General features: G+C 43.5%; 2 protein-coding genes across 5 annotated transcripts in view; one reads left to right on the top strand and one right to left on the bottom strand.

Moving 5' to 3' along the window:
* Positions 1–228: 228 nt before the first annotated feature.
* Positions 229–4,055, bottom strand: POLR2L (RNA polymerase II, I and III subunit L). Of its 2 annotated transcripts, none has more exons than XM_082059152.1 (3): positions 3,927–4,055; positions 3,333–3,440; positions 229–686 (listed from the first exon to the last, which is right to left on the bottom strand). In XM_082059152.1, the coding sequence occupies exons 2-3, from the start codon at positions 3,425–3,427 to the stop codon at positions 578–580; spliced, it is 204 nt and encodes a 67-aa protein (XP_081915278.1). In that variant the 5' UTR covers positions 3,428–3,440; positions 3,927–4,055; the 3' UTR covers positions 229–577. The 2 variants fall into 2 exon arrangements, with proteins under 2 accessions (XP_081915278.1, XP_081915279.1); XM_082059153.1 differs by having other exon boundaries at positions 3,911–4,050.
* Positions 4,056–4,295: 240 nt separating this feature from the next.
* The window catches only part of TSPAN4 (tetraspanin 4), a gene marked incomplete at its 5' end in the record, with an annotated part of 446,839 nt that continues 435,418 nt past the window's right edge, over positions 4,296–15,716 (top strand). For 2 of the 3 annotated variants that reach the window (XM_082059146.1, XM_082059143.1), the window contains one exon: positions 4,885–5,084. Of the gene's footprint in view, positions 4,461–4,884; positions 5,085–15,716 lie in introns of those variants that run through there. The other variant, XM_082059144.1, reaches the window with a different exon arrangement.

Genomic DNA, 15,716 nt, shown 5'->3' on the forward strand with positions numbered 1-15,716 from the left:
AAGTGCACTCTGCTAGCTCCAGGTGCTTTCAGGAGTAACATCCCATTCTTACTAAACAAAATTACCCACTTCCCTGTTGCTGGAACCCCGAGCTTCAGTCCCATGTTTCTAACCTCCCCTGCCTAGGACAAAACATTAAACTGATTACTTAATAGTACTCCTAACCTCAAAGTAACCAGCGCACACAAATGGCAAGATCCAAGAATACACTTAACTCCATCCAGAAAGTGTAGGAAAGACCTCCTTTATTTCAACATTATTATGAAATAATATTTTTCTACATGAACAAACATTTATTTTTGCTGGCAGAAGCATCTACAAGTTCACAAAAGAACGTCAAGCACAGATTTAAAAAGAAGCATCCAAACTTTTAATTTAATCTCCAAATTTTGGTTAAGTGGACTTCATCTTTTCTTGGAAGAGGCTAGTGGCTTGGCACAGTGTTTTCTCCAGAAGGTAAACATCTCTCAGTGGCTGCACTACAGGTGGCTTTCATCCTTCACTGCTTGAAGTCCAGTTTCAAGTTTAGAATTAGAGATATGTTCCACATGGCTTGCAGCATGGTACTTTTAAAATCTCATTTCTCCAGGGGTGCATAATTCAGAAGCTTCTCAATCAGATCCACGTGGGCTAGAAGCATCCTGCGGCAGCAGTATCTCTTCAAACCAAGGGCATCAAGGGCATCTCTATTAATGAACAAGAAAAACAATTAAAAAAAAAAGGATTAAGTGAGTCAGAACCACTTGTAAGTGTTCCTAAGCAACATACTGATTACTTTGAGCTTAGTCATAGAGGAAAACTTGTCTGCAGTTCAAACTAAGAAATATAGCATGTGCTGTTGAAGTTCTTTTCCATTTACTGCTGTTGACAGGGTGCCTGGCTGTTCTCTGGCCTGCGAGAGCACATGATCTTCTGTTGAAGATTGTCTAACTGATGCGTCCACTGAACTTCCAGAGGTAAGGCCGCAGAACTCCCACAGGAACAGAGCTATAACAGACTAACTCTTATGAATTTCCTCATCTGAACTATTCCACTCGTGAGGGCATATTTGCTTATGAAACAGCAAGGTTTAAGCGACATGCAAATATTTTGGTTTTGGAAATAAAATTTCAGTCACCACAGGCAGAAGGAAACGTGAAATATGGTACACTTCTAACCTCAATTATTTAGTTATAGTAACTCAGTCTTCCTTTTACAGTCTATAGAAAAGAGAGGAGCTGATCTGGTTAAAAATCTGATCACTCAAGAGGTGTCAACACAGTAACAGGAACAGAGCTCTGAAACATGGGAAGTCATTTCCAACACTCCTAAAACCCTGGACAGGCGATAATTACCTGTGCTGGCTACAGCTCCTGCTAGTTGTATGGTAAAAGGCAGCATGAAAGCACTAGACAGTCCTGACAGGAATAAGGAATAGCATCTCTAAGCATGGTTAGCCATGCTATTGTCAGCATCTCCAAGCACCAGTATAACACAATGTTTCTGTAAACTGAGGATGATTCTTGCCTACTTCACAAGATGAAATTTGTGATCTAAGCCACGTTAAATGGGTGAGAGATAAAGAGAAACCAAAGTAACTCAAAGTGCAAAGTACCCCACATAGGAATAGGATGCTAATTCTGAGGAAGGCTAAAATCTTTTCCAGTTCCCATGTAAGAAGGCATTCAGTTTTACAACCTGTTCCCCACAAATACACAAATAATGAAGTGCAGACTGCTCAACAAGAAATTTGTGTTTTACAGTCTTTCCACTTAATTCCCTCTGGGTGACTGCTCAAGGATTCTTATGGTTGGGTAGAGAATGTATGATTCATCCTAGTCTAAACCACTGTATATATCTTCAATGGCTATCGCTATCAGACCCCTTAAAAAATAAGTGACACTATCCAAGCATCAATCTACTAACCATAAAGCCAGTGTGATACTCCTTCTTAATTTGACTATCATGAAATAAGACTGATCTCAGGTCTTTAGATCTATCTGATGCAACAACTGGCATTTGCTTAAAACAAATTAACTGTAATTCTACTATAGGAAGAAGCTGATACATACTTTTTTAAAGTACAGATCACTGAAAGGAAGCCTCTGCATAAGCTGGACCATGACAAAAAGTTCTTTAGCTTCAAGCAGTAACAAGTACCTAACAACAGTTCTTCTAGAGCTTAAACAGCAGGGCTACTCATTTTAGGACTAGAACTTGCAAAAGTTATTTAAGAGAAGTATATGAACAGTGTATTTTTTTCTGGAAGAATGTTTATAAATAACGCCACATGATATCTAAATGTTCTACACCACTTGAAACAAAAGCATCTCATGTCTGTTAATATGTAAGTTTAAAGAGATATCTGGACAGTTTTGATCTTTCAAGTGCAGTTATCAGAAATGCAAAATACTAACATTAATCACAACTGTTCAACATTTGGCAAAATAGTATCCTAAACCACAAGAATGTTTTCAGATTTACTTTAGTAAGTGAAATCTGTGTTGTTACTATACATTCTTCTGATAGTTCATAGAAGTAAGTCAGTCCATTTAAACACCCTTTCGGAACCATAACCACTTGAATACAAAGCAAATACTCTTTTCTTTCTACTTGATAGTTTCAACACCACTTCAGGAAGTCTCTCAAACTTCTAACATTTTTTTCACTTCTTTGAATTGCAAACATTGTGGGTTTGTTTGCTTGTTTTTTCATCATACTTAAAACTTGATGACAGTGAAATATTTCTGAAGACTTGCCTTCTCAAACCCTCTTGAAGCACTCCTATCACAGACAGATCCTCCTTGAACAATTAAAACACAATTCTGACTATATAAAGTCACACAATTGTTAGGAGTATCGGTCAGGTATGTAGAGAACTTAAACCTCCCCTTGTCCCCAGCAAACCACTGCTTTCAAATAAGGTTAGCAATTCTGGGTTGTGAGTATGAAAAGCTTCTAAGAAAAGCTAAAAGTGGTATACATTGTTAACAGTGTTAATTACTTCTTACACTTGTAACTTATCTTCTCTTTAAAAAAAAAAAAACCACAACAGTGTCAAAATTGACTGTACTGCTTGTTTCTTTCCTTCCTGTTCCATATTTGAGACCATTTTGGGTGTAAAGGTTATGACATGGCAACTTCCATGCTACTCCCCAGAAAGATTCTGTAGGTAAATGAGTACTTTCTTACCTATTATAATTTCTAACCTCTGTTAAATAGTTAGCCTCAGAATTTACCTATAGCCTCTTCACAGCTATTTCATAATACCATGATCCTGCAGTTATATATCTTATGCACTGTGCAATCTCATCTCAAATATGAGTCAAAGAATGTACAGAAATAATACCCACCCTTCTGTATATTCTGCTTGCAGAAGGCCAAGATAGGCTTCCCACTTGTTTCCAACTATTTTGCCGCAAGTGAAACATCTGACTGGGATGATCATTCTTGCGCTGTAGCTGTAATATTAAGAAATACAGTATCACACCTCAGCAAAATGACTAAGTACTATACTCAAATACAGGAAACTCCGATTACAAGCCCCCAGCCGCAGACCGTGAGGCTCCACGACGGCGAGCGAGAGGCCGCGGCGCGGAGGTGCCGAATGAACGCGCCTCAGCGCAGACGTGCGCCGCCCCCAGGCGGGGCAGTTACGGCCGGGGCTCTGCCGGGGGCTGGACACCCAGCACCCCGGGCTGGGAACACCGGCCCGAGCACGGTAGCGGGTCAGCCCCGCCCCTGGCCGGCACGAACAGGCCAAGACGTGCCCTAAGATGCGGCTGCAGGACGGGGGCAGCCCCAGGCTGAGGCCTCGCTCGCCGGGCAAGGCCTCCCCGGAGGAGACGGGCCGCAGCTCGCCCGCGAACCCCAGCCCGAGGCGGCGAGGGAGGTGCTGCCCCGCCGGCACCGAGGGGCCCGCGGCTCCTACCGGACACGGTTCCTACCGGACACGGCTGCCGGGGCGCTACCACTGCGGCCAGGCGGAGGAAGGCGGGCCGGGGCGGCGCTGCGGCCCACCCCTGTTCCTGCGGAGGGTGGCGGGATGGTAGCGGCCGAGCGTACGGCGTCCCGAGCGGCTCAAGAGAGTGCGCGAGGGGGGCGGGCTTGTTTTCGCGTTTCGCGTGCTGAGTGGCAGCTGGGGCGCCGGGAGCGGAGAGCGGCGGCACCGGCCGTGCCAGCGACAGAGCGCGGCGCCGCTCCCGCTTCTCCTCCTCGTTCTCGGGCGGGTGGGCACTTGTTGCATTGCGAGAGGGCTTTTGCAGCGACGAGACTTCTCATCCCGTCCTGGCTGAGGTACCGGAACCGTCTGGGGCGGGAAGCGCAACTGGTGGCTGCCGCCCGCCACCCGCCAGCCCTGTCCGGCGGGCGTCGTGGGACGGAGCTGGGTACCCCGCGGCAGCTCGCCCGCCGCTCCCCTCCCTCATGGGCAGGGGCGCCGTTGTCGTGGTGCCCGCGGTGTCTCCGCGGCGAGAGAGCCTGTGAGCCTGTCCGCGCCGCCGGGGCTGAGCAGCGCCCGGCCGGGGGAGGGCGTACGGGGACCCGTGGGGGAAGAGGCGGCGGCGGCTGGGACCCCCCCTGCTCTGCTTGCGGCGCCGCTCGTCGCCGTGTCGCGTCTCTGGAAGTGCGGCCCCGCGGCCCCTCTCGGGGCTCTTTCGGCGCTTTTTTCCGCGGTGCCTCAGGCGGGAGGAGGCAGGAGCCGCTGCCGCCCGCGGGTGTAACCCGCCCCGCTTTCTCGCTGACCCTCCCGACGGGTCATTGTTTTTTTTTGGTTTTCCCATTGTTCTGCACAGCCCGGACAGCGTTAATTTCTTGGAAGGCAAACAAGCCCGCGAGTCGCGGTCAAGTTGTGGGCGCTATCGTGCCGACAGGTTTGCCGAGAGTTTTTAAACTCTGTCAGGACTTGACGCTGTCCCGTGTAACTTTTATCGTTGCTCCATCTTGCCGTAACAATGAAGCGGTTCAGCGGAGCGGTGCGCTGCCCGTGGGGCACAGACCCAGCCTGCGGGAACAGCAGCGCTTACCCCGGTATCTGAGGGCCAAGGGAAGTTCCCCCGTCTCGGGAGGCAATGGCTGGCTGCGGGGAAAGCAAACGATTTTATAGGGTACGCCAAGCCGGGGAGGTTTGTTAGCAGAGGATAATGCATCTTGAAGCTGTTTACTTGTATTTCGTTAATCTAAGGATTGGGCAAGCATTAGGCACGGACCGTGTGTGCTTAGCAGAGGGAAGCATGCTGTGATGGCTCGAAACTTTAAGGACAGACACTGCTGTTCTGGAGACTCCGGGATGAGGCAATAGTCTGAACACTGTCATTCCTTGTTGTTCTCGTTACAGAGGTAGCGTTATGCGAATTGTCCTTGGGCACAGCAGGCATTATCCAAAAGTGTTTTATTTTCCTGCTAAAGTATCTGTGAGTTGATACAGTGCACAGAGCCATTACTGTCAGGCATATAAATAATTGTGTCTTAATGCACAGCTTATGTTAATACGTCTTTTGTGACTATTTTTTGAGCGACTGGATTATTGACCCTATGCACAGAAATGCCAGACCTAACTTGAACCGTAAAAGAGCAAATAGTTTTGTTTTAACAGATAAGGGTTTGAGGTCGTTTGAAAGCATTTTTACAATTCTGATCGCTAGAGAAAAGGCAGTAATTTCTGCAGTCTCAGGAACAATTAAATGCAGTTGTGAACAGCATGAATTGGTGTGGAGGGTAGATGAACCTCCTGTGATCTCTAGATTATTATTGTTATTATAGGCCAGTGGGAGCCAAACGGTATTTTCTTTTTCTCCTTTGATTTTTTTTTTTTTTTGGGGGGGTGGGGGGTAGGGCAGGGTGCGTGTGGTGAGAATTCAGAGATTGTGCCTTGATGTCTTTTCAACATCAGGGCTCCAAAGTAATTTTCTTACTGAACTGTGCAGTGTAAGGCATTTGCATTTGGAGATGGAAATTTGCAATTGGGAGTGAGAAAGAGATGCTGTCACAGGGGCTTCATGGCAGAGCCACATCATTAGATGTAGGTTAGTGTCTTATAGCTGCCTTGTAGAAATGTGCTTGCTTATTTCTTAATAACAAAACTGAGTTTTAACTTTCAGACGTAGTTCTCATATCTGACTTTACTTAACATCTTTTTTCAAAGAAAAATGTACTTGGCTTGTTCTCATAGTATTCTTTCAACTTTGTTATATCTTTTCTGGATAACCTTCTTTGGCTGGGTGATGGGCTTAATGAACTAATAGGTCTTTTATGGCTGTAGCTTCTTTGATCCTAGAAAATGTAAGGTTTTTTATGATCTATGACTTGGCGAGACTGCTACATACTGAGAATGTTCTCTGCTTAACTTCTTGTGTCCTCTGCTTAATCTGACTGTTTCCAAACCACAGAAGCCAGTTTAAAAGAGTTTGGGGGGGATGTGCATACATGTGACTTGTTAGGAATCAGTCAGTGTTTTATGGGCTGTAGCTCATGCTGATTAGGGTGACTCTGCAGAGTAAGCCATTTGTGGCAACCCCACCTTTCAATGCCTCTTTTCCAGGTGAGCTGGGTATTGCTGACACTCAGCTGTTGCAGTTTAGTATGTAGTCAAATTTGTTCTCTTCAGCCATCTCTCTTCAGAGAGATAAGGACTGGAGGAATTGGAAAATTAGGTCTTTTCAAGCATCCTCTGAAGAGGAATTGCTAGAATTAAGAGTGCTGTCTCCTAGAACTAATCCTAGAACTGCATGGCTCTTTCTCACAGTAAGTTCTTTTCCTGATTTTTGGTGTCTTGCCACCTTCAGCAAGCAGCAGTGCCCATACTGCTGATTCTTTAGGCATTCAGACAGCTTGGTGGTCAGGAAACCCATTGAAGCTCTCCTCAGCATTGAGCAGAAGAGACTTCCTGAGTACTCATCAAGTTGAAGTAAGTTTGAGAACTGTGGACTGTTTTCCTGATGTGCTTCTGTCATGTGAAGCTTTGTTGTGCAGATAATACATCCCACTTCTCTATTAATGCAGTACAGGACTTCTTCCTGTGATCTGAACAACTTTTGAAAGTTGTTCTGTCCCACCATCGTTGTTGTGTTGAGGCACGTTCCTGCCATTTTTTTGTGGATTTAGTCCTACAAAATGCAGCTGGGCATTGCCGCTCTGTGGCATTGTTAGTGATGAGTAATGAAATCCTAGATTGGTGACTAAGGATTAGATCCTGCTTCCTATTCTTCCATCCACAAAATGTATGGGAAAATATTGCTGCTTGTTTAAAAAACAAACCTCCAAGAAGTCAGTTAAGTGACCTGACTGAGTGAACTACTCTTAAAATACTTTAATAGCTTGAGTGGCTATATGACCTCCTGCAGCTCATGTTGGCAAATTGTGTCTCTTGTGACCTTGTCTCTGTAATTAGGGCTATAGGAAGGAGTCCTGGGATCTCTGCATTGTGGTAGTGTGAGAAAAGAGTTTTCACCTTTGACTGCTTTTTCCCTTACTGTGGTTGTTCCCCTTCTTCTGAGTTGGCTTGTTTCTGCAAAGATGTACATAATCAGAGCTGAAGATGGGTCTTTCAAGATCTGATTTGTCAGTTAATTAGCAGTTGTATTCAAGGGTAGTGAATTGTTATTTAAATTCAGGAATTCTTAGAATAACTTTTCAGTGAAGGATTGTTTTGGTGCTGTTGATCACGACTTGCAACCTTCTATAAACCTGTGAGTAGAGCTTCTAACTCCAAACAGAGCTATCAGGGCTATTTGCTGTTGCTTCCTGTGATCATTTAGAGAAAGGATGTTACCAGCTTTCACTCCATTTCAGAGTCACGTACATGATTGCAAAGCCCGTGGTAGCATATTCACTGTTGTAATCCTCAGATCTCAACAAAGCCAGGGAGAGAAGAGCCTTAAGAGAAAAAGACTTGCATCTGTCTTGAAATAAGTGATTAAATAGGACGTTAGTCAGAAACTGAAATATGACATGGAAAACTTTACAAATAAAGAAGTAGCAATAGAGAGTCAGAGCGAGAGAGGAAGATTAAAAAAAACCCAACCATGCAAGACAAAGGTTGGCTGCAGTTTCCTCAGGCACATCCTCCACTCCAAATCTATGAAATCCTGCAGATTTACTGTTGGGCTTTCTCTAGTCCTGGTTAACTTCTCAGAAGTGTGTCACTCATCCCCTTCCGCAAAATGGAAAGAGAAGTGGCTCACTCTGGAGCTAGCTAGTGTGACTGAGGAAGGACTTCCCTCCTTTCCCTCAAAAGCTTGCAGGCTCAAGGAGCAAAGATTAAGCTGGAATCTTGATTTGTTTTCCTCTCCATTTTTTTTTTTTGAGTGGTTTTCTGCCCCATTTGTGCCTTTCTGCTCCCTCTCAGAATTAGATATAGCTTAATATGTGATGGTAGGGAGGTGGAGAAAGCCAAGAAGGAGAGGCAGCGGTGATGGAAGGAGGAAAGACTTGTCTACTTTGTAGAGCTTTGCATTGTTTAGTTGCCCTGCATGCTGTTTAATAGTTGCTCAGGCCCCTGGATTTAGTGAAACAAATACAGAAGCTGCTAAGCGTGTAAAAATGAAGAGAAACCTCTCTAAGCTGGGGATGTGACTGCAGCTTTGCTGTAATACCAGACAAGCCTGATGCTGCTGATTTCATTAAAAGCAATATTTGGGGCTTCAAAGCAGGGTTTAATAGTTGCTATATATTTTTTTTAAATATGCTGACCTTATCTGGTAAGCCTGTAATATTTGTTGCAATGAAGAGCAGCTGCTGCATAAATACATATATAATATCAGCTGCCAATTCTGAAATCTGTGCTGAGACTGTGACTTGTTTGAAGTGGTGTTGCTATTAAAAGGCAGGTGGCAGGATGTTTATTTTACACCTTGTTAATTGCTTGTTTTTCCTGCTGTAATTGGCTTCCTAATGGGGGCAGAATGCACTTGGTTTTGCACACAAAGCTTCATTAGTGACAGCAGATAGAAAGGATTTGGAGGGTGGGATTTAAAAAAAAAAAAAAAGCATATATATGTATATATATCTGCTAAATAGAGTGTATGAGGAAGTCCTATAGATGTGTTAAAAAATGCAAATGTTTTTCCATAACACATTTTAAGGTATCCTTGTGTTAGACATAAAGATCACTGCCTGTTATTTCAGAAGGGGGTAGAGACTTTATCTTGCTTTTTCTGTGGGGCAGAGATGAGACTTGTTCTGCTTCACTGGAGAGGAGTTAGGATGCTGTGATGTTGCTCTGTACTTGGGACTCTGACAGCATACATGGATTCATAAAGTTATCTTTAATGATCTCTGTGGTGTATCTAGCGATTGCTCCTGCTAACAAACTTGGAGGAGATGGTGAGCAATGCTGGTGTTTAGTAGCTTTCTAGGGTTTATGGAGCCTTCCCTGCTTCATGTGTATGTTAGTGCTATTTCAAGTGTCCTCCCATTCACACGAGGCCCTTGGAGGTCATTGCTGTGGACAAGCATATCTGGACCATCGGTATTTTCAGGGTGATTGTGGTTGTGTGTAGAAGTGAGAGCTGAGATGTGCTTCTGGCTAGGGATGGGTGCTCTACAAAGTTCTTGTTTTAATAATGACTTTATAAATGTGGTATAAGTTTTCTTAGTGTAAGAGACTGGTTTCAGAATTGTCTGTTGATGGTCATCATGATGATCATCAGATACCACTGTGTCTGATGCCATGAGTAGAATTTTGCACTGTTCAGTTTAATATGCTATTGTACCTATAGAGGTTGCTGTAGGTGGCAGGTGAGTGTAGCTTTATGTGTGCATGTGTACATGTATATGTACTTGTAGATAAAAGTAATAATGAAAATGTAAGATAGCCCTTCACAGAAATGGTTTATCATCCTTAGCTCCCCCTTGCCACTGCCTCTAAAAAAAAAAAAAAAAAAAAAAAAAAGCACTGAGGTAGGATTAGGAAAAAACACCTGTCTACTCCCGTCTCTGCTTCCTCAGATGTCTGTATTTAACTAGCTTAGGACTGGTTTTGTCTGTTATGTTTGTTCTCAGTAAGGTCACTTCAAGGCAAAAGTATAATGTTTGCCAGTCTTGGATTGACATATTTTATAAGCAAAAGCCTTTATTACATGCATATATCACAGACATTTGTGACTGTTTCATGGCGGGGGGAAGGGGGGCAAGAGTAATGTCCCGAGGCAGCATTTTAATCAGAAAGATCACAGGAGCTGCCCATCAGGTCTTCCATGCAAGTGTCCTCAGATGACAAAATTATCCCCTTTCTTGGGATAATGCTTTTCATTTCTGCAGAATCTTTCCTTCCAGAGTAAAGGTTGGACTGTGAAGTTGAGGTGAGACCAGGACCTGTCAATTATTAATGCTTGGAGGGAGGAGCCCCAAGGTGGTGTTCTTCTGTGGTGAAAGCAGTATGTGGATTCCCATTGAGCTCATGGATGTACTTTTGTCTCTGATGTACTTCCTGCTTTTGACTGGGAACTTTTTTCTATGGATGTATAACCAGGTCCTCTCCTGTCAAGATGTATCTCTGTTTAAAGAGATTGCAGCAAGCTAGTCATCTTGTAGTAGTTTGACCTGGCATCTATGAGTCTTTGAACTCTTACGTAAAGGAATGGGAAGCTTTTCTAACTTATTTTTGAAGTTTTATCTCTGAGGCTCTTATAAGTGATGATAGATGTGTTTGGAACAAGGACTTAAAGAGCAAGCTCTGCTGAAGGCTGTTCTTTGGGCCTTTTGGGGATGCTTATGTCTGTATTTAAACTTGATGCTTTCGCTTTTCCTTCGGTCTGTTTCCTGGCCAGTCTTGCATCATGCAAGCCTTCATGGGGCTGCGAGTAGAAGATGGTTGTTCTAAGTAGGAGCAAAGATCTGTCTTGCTGAATACCTTGCCTCTGACTGGCCAGTAATGGCTACTTAAGGAAGCAGGTAAGCTTGAAGCAACTGTGCAGTAGTAATACAGTGGGATGCTTGCATTTTATGTTTCATGAAAGTCTGTAACTATAGTCTTGTTCCAGAACTGACCAGGTAGGGAAGAAAATGCAGTTTTTCTGATTAAAACCACTTACTCATCTTGAGCATGTCAGCCTGTTGTGTCCAGATTAACGTGCCGTATGGAAGCTGGATGTCCTAAACCAGCTCCAAAGCTGCCCCTGCTATGTGCTGCATCCTGGTGAAAGACTGTTGGTGTGCAGAGCCTGACACCTCCCAGTGTATGGAGCTTCTAGTGCTGATGTGGGCAGGAGCACAGAGTCGATGGATAGGATATCATGTTATCACTCAGATGAGGGGGGCTGCTGTGCACCTATCATTGTGCCATCCACAGGGAACCTTCCATTGCTTTGTTTATTGAGCTGCTGTTTTTAAAATTAAAAACAGCCAAATGTTTCATAAAATATTAAGAGGCACTGCTTTAGTGTCTCTCATCAGATTAAGTGTGTCACTTTGTGTGTCCTTAGGGTGATGAAGCCAATCAGCTTGGTTGTTCTCTCACCTTAAGGATGCATTACGGTGACATGCTTCATCTCACAAGGGATGCTGAAGCTATCATACTGCAGAACTGGTAACCGTAGGGGTCCTGCACTTTAACTGTGGATTCTCAAATGAAATTTTGCAGAAGCAATACAGTTTGCTTTGTATGAGGTAATTCCTTTTTGTTAGAGAAGTGCTTCTTGAAAAAAATATTGAGGTAATACGGTGGTAGACACAGGCACAGTGACTGCTCTGCAGGAAAGAAAGAAATTACAGCAGGTTTTGTATGAAAGACCAAGAACTGTAATGTTTCAGTGGGTAAAGGGGGGGAAGCCTCTCCATTCCTCATTCTTTATGAATGTGGATTTTGGAGCAGTTTTGCTTGCAGGTGAAATTCTTTCATTCGAGAGCTGGTTTCAGCATTTTAATCACAACACAGTTGCACTGGAGTAGTAGATGGTTGGGTAACTGTGGGATGTAGTAGGTCCCAGGACTAAAAGCTGAGGGCACATCTCTGGCTTCCTGCAGAGAAACCCTGAGGCCTACGTGCTGATGCGTTGGGGCTGGGACCAACATTTGGAGAGCTATTAATAACTTTCACTGACTTTTCCATCATTTGCCTCTAGCCAGCAGTTCTAGCACTCTTCAGCATGTGTATAGGACTTGGGAATGCTGCATGATACTGGGTTACATATTAATTGTAATGAAGTTTTAATAAATTCGAGATACAAGGTCAACTTGACTTCTGAATGTCCTGGTTGTGTTGCCTCTTTAAACTCAATAAGTAATGGCACAGGTGGCATGTTACTCTTGCATTCCCACTGCACACAGCTAAATCACACACACATGCACATCAGGGAGCAGTTATTCAAGAGTCTGTTCTGAAGGGCAGCAGTTCCTTTGTCTGATCTGATACGCTGCTGCTGCTTTACTTGGTGGTGCTGTGAGGGAATAACAAAGTAAAGCCTTCAATCAGATGACCTGATCAGAGAGAGTTGTCTGTAGCGATTGATATGTCCTCTCAGAAAAATAGGCGGCTTGAGCTGCACCCAGGGACTGAGGGGGTTTGCTTGGGGTTTTGCATTCATTTTTGGCCTAAGTAAAAAGAACAGTGAGATCAAGATTGCAGGTTTGTCTGCAGCTTGCCTTCAGATCCCTGCCTGATATAAAATGGAACTTAACTGTATATACATCTGCTATCCCCAAAACTATTTGGAGAGCATTTTTTCCATCTCCTTTAGGGTATGCTGTGTATTTTGAGGACCCCCAAATGATTTTGATTCCTCTAAACTGTCTCTCTCCCAAGTAGGCATAAAACAAAGACATCTTTCCACCTTTCACACTTGCGCCCCCCTGGCTTGATGCGTGACATGCTGAGTGAATGGACATGGTTCTCTTCCCTGGGATGTCATCCCAGCTGAGGCTTTTTCCCTCAGGTCTCCTGTATGACCTTGTTAAGCTGTTTCACTTCTTTTCTTGATTTATGACATTTGCCATTCTCAGTAGAGAGGCTAAAAAGCTTAATATTAGGAAAGTACCTCTGTTCTGTGAAAGATAACTTTTTCAGTTTGTATTGAGAAACTTTTGAAGATGAATGTGTATGTGTATTCTGCTGAGCTCTGTAATAACTGAATTGTGCAGTGGTTTATATGTAATGTGGGTGAATGTTAGTCATGCACAGTGTCATACAAAGGATGACACCTGTCTGCATCTGGGCCACAGTTGTATTTGGAGGTACTTACATTTCTGCAAAGGAGATGCATTTTTTCTGCTTCTCTATTGAACTATGTCCCCAGTGTGTGAGGTCAATTTAAAAGCAGAGATGCTCTTTCTTCTTCAAATGCGTACTGAACAAACGCACTTTCCCTTCTATCCTGCAGAATAAACTGGTGTGTGTGCGTGTGAAAAAATGTTTTTTCCCCAGCACATGTGCAGCCACTTCATGGATCAAGGGAGGGTTTGTGGAGCACAGAAGAGCTATTGCTGCTGTAAAGAAGTACCAGTTCGATGCCCTCTTTCAAGCAGTCCCAGCTTCAGCCACAGTGGTAGTGGGCTAAGGCTGTGCTGCAGTGGCTCTGCCTGTGCTGCTGCTGCTTAGGCATTCTGCCTTTGTCAGAGGGAATTGGGACACCTGGAGGAAAGGGACTGTGGAATGACTAGGACTCTTCTGTCACACACACAAGAAAATCTTTTACTTGGAGAATGGATAATAGAATGCCTTTATACCAGAAAGCGAGAGCTGCCCAGAAGATCCTGCTCCCCTGCTAGAGGTGAGGATGCAGAGAGCTACACTCAGAAATAGAAGAGATTTCTTCATCTAGATGCAGTGGCAGGCTTGAGAAGCATTTGGTTTTGGAAAGTTGTCTTTGATCTCTTACTGTTCTATTGGAGTTTTATGTTTCTTTGCTTTCTCTGTCAGTAAAAGACTATTTCATTTGGGTGGTGTACTACTGTTTAGATTATGGTTAGGGCCAGTTTATTGTGTACCTACTTAGCATCAGTTTTATTGCTTGCCTGCATGCCTTCTCTGCTGTGGGATTGTCATTGCAGTGCCTTTTGAGTATCCTCTTTGCTGTCAACTGGCCTGACTCTTAGGGTTTGAAAAGCTGTTTGGGGATCCCTCTGGGAGCCTAACGGAGTTATTGGAAAGAAGTCAGATTCTCATAAGCTGTCATAAGCCTTGTGGCTGCTGGGATGTTGCCAGGTCCTTTATTCAAGGGACCCATGATGAGCCACTACAAGATAGAAATGGTCTCGGGTTTCTTTGTACTGTATTATGAAAGGAGAACCAGTTCTGGACCATTGTTGTGGTCAATGTAAGAACACACAAGATTGTCTCTATCAAAGCATTTACAGTTTAATAAGCCTGTTTTTGGTTTTTTTTTTTTTTTTTTTTTTTTTTTTTTTTTTTTTTTTTTTTCCCCTGGGGATCTTTCTCCATGCACCCAGTTTACCTGTCAGACTGCTTTTGCATGCTGTGGCTTTTGGCAACTGGAAGCCCCATATACTGTGCACAGTACTAATTCTGATGGCAAGTGCTGCTGTGGATGAGCTGACTGCCCTTTATTGCTGCCTAATTAATTTGGTACAGTGAGGAAAGTGGTTTTGATGATGTTTTCCTTAGTGTATGTGTAACTATATACATGCATACACACACACAGAATGTATGTATTAACCCTGCCTTTGCCTGTTAATGGCTAGTTCTGTGGGCAGGCTTTTCTATAAGTTGTAGAGCTGTCTCTGACCCTACACATTTGCCTGACATCCTCAAGGTGTTTAGCAGTTTGTTGTCCACTTACCTGCCTCTACAATGAAATGGGTCAAAGTCAGAACTAGCTTATTTGCCTCATGGAGTTTCCTTTTTTTGCTGCTGGCTCATGGCTTTGTCCTGCTTCATGGTGGACAGTTTTTGGTGCAACTGAATTTTGAATAGCTAGTGATGAAGTTTTCATTTCCCATGAGAAAGTGGTACTCTACCCAAACAGCTTTCATTCTGTGGATGTCTGCTTTGGTGCGGTCTTCTTCTGTTTTTAGTTTAGTTCAATTGCCCTACACTCTAACCACTTAATAAAAAATGTGTGGATTGAAAAGTTATCCAGAACATTATTGAAATGTCAAGAATGTACATTCAAAGTAATTGCAAATACTGAATTTTAAAATTAAATGTGTTGATGCATTGAATTTGTTTGATACATCTCTCTATTCGGGACTGAGCTGGGACGGAATCCAAACCAAACCACAAGAGATCCCTAGAGGGAAAAGCGCAATGCAAATTGGAGGCAGAAAAGTCAGTCTGAGCTTTGGTTTGGCTTTGTCTTTTCAGTCTCTGAATGTGTGCCAGCTACAGATGAACAGCAGTAGGACAAATATTTAGGTGCTGCTGTACAGCCTATGGATGCTTTTATTCAGTGGCATGCATTACAGATTTCATACCAGATCTGAAAAATTGTGTTGCCCTCAGAACCCACACTACTTAATTTCAGCACGATGTTCTGCCAGCCCTGAAATGTGTCTGCATTTGCTAGCATTTGCTCGGATGCAGGGCTTGGTTCCATCTATTTCTGTATTTTTCTTAGCTTGCCTTCTGCAGATATAATAAGTTCCAGAAAAATCTTCTCTAAAATGTTGCTATTGCAGCTGATATATTGATGATTTTAGCAGTCATTTAAGTTGTTTGTGTGTGGTGGTGCATTTTCTTTTTTTTTTTTTGTTAGTTTGGAACATCTCATTGCGATTTAAAGTATTTGAAAATTTTCATAAGATAGCACTACAGTAGAGCTAGGCATTTAATCAGCTGCATGGGT

The sequence above is a fragment of the Streptopelia decaocto genome (genome assembly GCF_964273445.1).
Source record: "Streptopelia decaocto genome assembly, chromosome: 7".
Classification (NCBI taxonomy): Eukaryota; Metazoa; Chordata; class Aves; order Columbiformes; family Columbidae; genus Streptopelia; species Streptopelia decaocto.

What these genes read in the sequence shown, in the direction of transcription:
- POLR2L (XM_082059152.1), bottom strand. Translation starts at nt 3,427, where the DNA reads ATGATCATCCCAGTCAGATGTTTCACTTGCGGCAAAATAGTTGGAAAC. An exon ending in CAAGCAGAATATACAGAAGG is followed by an intron (nt 687 to 3,332) that starts GTGGGTATTATT and finishes GTTCATTAATAG; the next exon opens with AGATGCCCTTGATGCCCTTG.